We start from the raw sequence: 5,928 nt of genomic DNA, 5'->3' as shown, positions 1-5,928 counted from the left end.
CGTCTTCCTCGGCCCGTCCTCAGGCGTTAAATTTTTGTTTCTATGTTTGTTTTCAACTTTTCATTTATGTTCATTGTTCATTGATTGGTTGCAAGAACAAAACCCGAAAATTAAATCGAGAGGATTTTTCTTAAATTATTGGTGCAAAGGTCAAAAAGTTAATAGTGTTTTTCTGCTTTGCTTGTAAGCTGAGCAAACCCAAGTTCAAAATTTGGGTAGGACCTTCAAATTTGGCCTAAATTTTACGATTTGGACTTAAACAAAAAGGTGCCCAAAAGTTGAAAGCATGATTTAATTTTTAGGATTTTGAAATTTAATTAAGTATTGTGGATCTCTCTTTAAGCCGTCGGTCATGAAAGTTGCACCGTCTCCACGACCATGAGATGCCAAAGTCGCCCACTCAATCAAAGCAAGGTCATCGTTCTTCTTCTTTCATCGGAGTCTGTTGCGCGGACTCGTGCCTATTTTCATAAACTTTCTTCTCAGAGTTGTCCACTTTCGTTGGAGGACGTCACGGCGCAGGTCTAGCTCTTGACGTTTTAGGAAAGAGAAAGAGAAAGAAGGACGAGAGATAGATCTAGAGAGAGTGTGAGATGGAATATACATGAGAAAATGGGGTTTTAGTTATGTTGAACAGATCTTGTCCATTGATTAAGCATGAACGGTCAAGATCGTCTTATTAGGAAATGTTAGGAAGACATCTATTATGAAAGGATCCCGATTCTAACTAGTAACTGTCGGAATCATCCAACTTATTAGAAGAGTTACGATCAAACTACTCATGACCGGGCTCCTCTGCATGAAGGCCATCAACAGAACCCGAAACCTCTTGCAACAGCGTTCCACCCTTGAACCAACCCTCTCCCTCAGTCAAAGACAACTTCCTCTGAATACAAAAGCTCATCTTTGCTTACTTTGGACCTTTGCTCACAACTCCAAGCTTTCAAGGCCTAACATCCTTAAGTTTTTGAACCCACAAGACGACCTACCTTCCTCTTTTTTGGTGGAGACACGAGCAAAACCACATTCTGATGGGGAATAACGTACCATCTTAGGTAAAAATGGAAACTCAAATGGAGCAAGTAGGGGTGTCACATCCTCGCATCGACCTTTAACAAGTAAAGAGTTAAAAAAAACGGTTGGATGAATGTTTATTGTAGACTTTATAGTTGTTTAATATATATATATATATATATATATACAGGCCGGATCAGGAGCGGACGTCCGCACCGGCCTTAAAGTGCGGACGTCAGTCCGTTCTCCACCCTCCGGCGCCGGCGACGGCGCGCCTCCACCCTAGAAGACTCCAGCAGCGTCCCCAACCACTTTCCCTCCCCGGTGAGTCCGTTCTTTTCCAATTTTCCGGCGAGATCACCCAAAACTTTAAACAAAGTCGATCTTACCGGAAAACTGAAAAAAAACGGACTCGTCGGGGAGGGAGAGTGGTCGGGGACACTGCTGGAGTCTTATGGGGTGGAGACGCGCCGTCACCGGCGCCGAAGGGTGGAGAACGGACAGTCGCCTGCACTTTAAGCCGAGTGCGGACGTCCGCTTCTGATCCTCTATATATATATGTATGAGGAACGATCATAGGGGGACGTTTGAGACGAAGAAAAAGTGCGGACGTCAAAGGAGCCTCACGTCGGCATTGATGGCTTTAGCGGTCTTGTTGGTGCTGCTCATACCTCCATCCTTACCTTCTTCTTGCCAGTGGGCTCGCCGACGACGAGTTTGAAGTCAAGATTGAAGTGCTTGAAGTTTTCCGGGAAACTTCCCTACTGTACCTGTGATCTAGGTCACCGTGGCCTTCACCTTGAAGGTAATGACGTCTGGGATGTTTGAGGTCTCTAAGGACGGAATCAAAACTTCCATCGACGCCGGAGTGAGGCTCCTTGAGGTGGCATCCGCACTTTTTTTCCGTTGCGGACGTCCACCTCTAATCATTCCTCTATATATTTTAAAATTCATATATTTTACTTGATTACTCAAATTCTCAGTACAATCATTTAGGCATTCATTTAAAAATTCATAGGTCTTTATTGTGAAAGTCTTTGCTTGTGAATGACTCACCCATCTCAATTTTTATTTAGGGTAAATTGTTTCGCTTCTCTCTCTCTCCTCTGGGATCAATGAATAAACAACAGCAAAGATAGTGGAACGACGAAGCAGTAAAGCCTCCCACACAGTACTTCACAAGCAGTCAGAAATTCTTCTTCTATAGCAAAGAAAGACATAGGGCGCAGTAAAATAGCTAGGGTTTAACCCAAAACTGGCCAAAATTACTTTCTTTTAATTGAAAAAACTTGTTTAAAATTTGCAGAGGGAATCATACTTAGTTAAAGAGGAAATTTTTCAAATGCTACCCCAAGTTAAGCCCATTCATCATTTTGATATCTCAATTTTGAAAACTATCACAATGGTACCTCAACATTTAAACTCAACCCAATATTAGTTCCTTTCGTTATTAACACCATTAAGTTAGAGTTAGTCCATGAGCAAAATTGTCTCTTCATGTTTTCCCTCCCCAAACATTTTCCCTCCACAAACCTTTCCCTCTAGAATATATCATTTTTCCCAAAAATTAGAGACATATAGAAATTATAATACACCATTGGCCATTAATATTAATCAAAATACAACCACTATTACCATTAATTTAAATAACTTGTACAGACATTAAACTGCATATCTTTATTATAGGTGAAGAACCACCTGCTCCAGGGACTACAAAGTTGCCCAAGAGTTTCTAAACAACAATCACATGTGGGATATGTCATAAGAAAGGCCACAACAGGAGGAGTTGTGAAAGAAGAAACCAGGTTCCATTCATCTTTTGGACTACATTTATTAGCCAGTTTATACATTCTTATATTAAATAAAAACCTAACTTCACTATTGTTGTGAAAGAAGAAACCAGGTTCCATTCATCTTTTGGACTACATTTATTAGCCAGTTTATACATTCTTATATTAAATAAAAACCTAACTTCACTATTGTTGTGCAGCAACAAGTGCCAGATGTGAATGTTGAAGTTTCAAATGAGAACATTGAAGTTCCTGTCGACAACAATGTCGAAACCCCTACTGATCCTACCACTGTCTAATATATATAATTTTATTAGGACTATATAATTACTCTATTGGCATGTATAACCAACTGTTTATGGTAGCAACTTTTGTGTGATCTTTGATTTCACTATCCATGCTCTTTTGAGAGGTTCTGCAAGCAACTGCAGCGTTCAAGTGCTTGACTCGTAACTTTTGTGTAACAATGGTTATATTTTGAGACAATATTAATGGCCAATAGTGTATTTTAATTTTCAGAAGCTTTTATTGGCATGTACAATCAACTGGTAATTATATTGCTAATCTGGGAATTTTTGTAAGCAGTTAGAGACTTCAAGTTCTTCATCTTGTAAACTCTTATGTAATAGTGGTTGTATTTTGATTAATATTAATGGCCAATGGTGTATTATAATTTCTATATGTCTCTAATTTTTGGGAAAAATGATATATTCTAGAGAGAAAAGTTTGTGGAGGGAAAATGTTTAGGGAGGAAAAACATGAAGAGACAATTTTATCTATGGACTAACTCTAACTTAACGGTATTAATAACGGAATGAACTAATATTGGGTTGAGTTTAAATATTGAGATACCATTGTAATAGTTTTTAAAATTAAGATATCAAGATGATAAATGAGTTTAAGTTGGGCATGATTTGAAAAGCTTCCTCTTAGTTAAACAGGTAGCTCTCCAGCGTTGACAAGTGGGTATATCAGTGAAGACAAGTGGAGGGGACGATCGATTTAAGAATAAAATACGATACATGTGGGCTTTATATATACCTCTTTTGCATGCTTAGAGTTTTGCCCAGCAAAGACGCAAAGCAAGCTACGGCTTCACAGAGCTAGAGCTTATCTCGTGAAGCTTTTACCCAATTCCCTCTTCCTTTTTATCCTCCTCGATCTTACCACCATTCTTCATTACTCTTCTCCAAAAACACCTAGTCACCTACTCCACCAGTCCACCTCTTCTTCATAAATTCCCCGTTCTTAAAACTCCGGGATCATCAGTCTTTTTCAGCATATTGTTTTTGCTTGTTCATTGAGGAAGTATGAGTAATACAATGATGCCGAGGGTGAAAGTCATGGTTTATTTGGTCTATGACAGGGGTTAAGTCCCACCTGATCGATCTGATCCTTGAGTTAAGCCTGTACTCTGTCCAGAATTCAAGTATGGAGGGTGGTGCTGTGTGTGGTTCCTGAGCCTAACACCCATATACATCTTTTTTTTTTCTTTTCTTCTTTTTCGTTGTTATTGTTCATTGGAAGGAATGAAGGTGAAAGGTAAGAAGGGCTTGATAACTAAAACATGGGAGCGTTGCAAATCCATCGGCCGCAAGAGTAGTATTACTAGCACTGGCACTGCTACTTCCTCTCCGGCCGTACCTGCTCTTACGAAGAAGAGCAAATCATGTCCGCACATCGTCCTTTCCATGACGGATGATGATGATGATCGTCGTCGTCACCGTCGCCAGGTGGCTCCAGAAGGCTGCTTCTCCGTCTACGTTGGATCTGAAAAGCAAAGGTTTGTGGTGAAAACTGAGTACGCAAATCATCCCTTGTTCAAGTTGCTGCTTGAGGAAGCCGAGTCTGAATTCGGGTACCATAGTAAAGGTCCTCTCGTGCTTCCTTGTGACGTTCAAGTGTTCTACAAGGTGTTGCTGGAAATGGAGGATTGCGGTGGTGATGGTGTTGATAAGGTTTCTCGAGGTTGCGGATTTGCTAAGCGTTATGGGTCTTATCATCTTCTCAGCCCGTCTCGTATGGTTGCCATTAATCAGTTCTAGCTAATTTTATATCTATGAATGATGAATGTGATCATATATGTATGTATGTGTAAGCTTGGGTTGATATAAGATGTATCTGTCTGGTTTATGTATATAGTTTGTGGGATTTAAGTTGTCTTTAGTCCTGCAATAACCTTGCTAATGGGAGAGGATATACAGTAAGCAGGACAAAGATCCAAGCTATATATCTTTGTAATATTATAGCTTTTATAATTGAATGAATGTTTTTTTCTTTTGTAACTTAGGTTAACTTAATTTTAAGATCGAGTTCTCAAAATCATGATGTATGTGAGACGACAATATCATCTTGGCATACATATCATCGAGAATTTTGCAGCATGATCTCTCTACAGTAACGTTTCCGCAGTAGAGTTCAAACACCATATATACTATGTGATGATTTGTAGTACATGAACCAATCAACATGCAATAGATTTGAGATGTAGGGTTCTCATAATCATATAGGTCATCTTTCTTGTGATTTGAAATAGCAACAGATAAGATGATGATCGAGTTGAGGACGTATAGCTACAGGTATGAGCCATTGAACTTGCAGCTAGCAACTTTCGGGTGGTTTTGAAATGTTGAATGCTACGTTAATTGACTTCTTGCTAGAGTACAAACAATTAAAACCAACGTCAGGATAGAACAAGGGTTTCTTTAATTAACTTAAATTAGCTGCCCACCTAATTACGTACACTGAATTAGTGAATTTACCCATTAATTAAGATTGCTGGGTCTGGGTATATAAATTTATAGGTGTTTTGGTGGTTTACGTGGCACCTGATTATATTACATAATGAAGTTTTCTTTCAATTACTAGCTGAGTTTACTAATCTTGGGTGATATACACGGCAGGTAAAGGTGTGCAAAACTGCACCAAATGCACATTGGATCATTGAAATGACATGCAAGTCGGTAAAAATGGTACAGGTAGTTCTAGCATTGACGTATCTATTGTTTACATAAACGATGAACGGATGAATGACTTAGATAATGAAATTACCCCAGATATTGACTGAAAACCATTAGATCTGATCTGTATTTTTATCTAAATGAAGACTAAACCATGTGTCGTA

General features: G+C 39.1%; 1 protein-coding gene across 1 annotated transcript; it reads left to right on the top strand.

Annotated features, from left to right (window-relative positions):
• The first annotated feature begins 3,868 nt into the window (after positions 1-3,868).
• LOC101294039 lies at positions 3,869-5,080 on the top strand. Its single transcript, XM_004310063.1, has one exon. It carries the CDS (start codon positions 4,334-4,336, stop codon positions 4,847-4,849), a length of 516 nt encoding a protein of 171 aa, XP_004310111.1. The 5' UTR covers positions 3,869-4,333; the 3' UTR covers positions 4,850-5,080.
• Positions 5,081-5,928: the final 848 nt, after the last annotated feature.

The sequence above is a fragment of the Fragaria vesca genome, unplaced genomic scaffold (genome assembly GCF_000184155.1).
Source record: "Fragaria vesca subsp. vesca unplaced genomic scaffold, FraVesHawaii_1.0 scf0513160_u, whole genome shotgun sequence".
Lineage (NCBI taxonomy): Eukaryota > Viridiplantae > Streptophyta > Magnoliopsida > Rosales > Rosaceae > Fragaria > Fragaria vesca.
The sequence above is the reverse complement of the archived record's forward strand: the minus strand, read 5'-3'. Positions and strand labels throughout refer to the sequence as shown.

Coding starts and splice junctions, on each gene's coding strand:
- LOC101294039 (XM_004310063.1), top strand. CDS start 4,334: ATGAAGGTGAAAGGTAAGAAGGGCTTGATAACTAAAACATGGGAGCGT.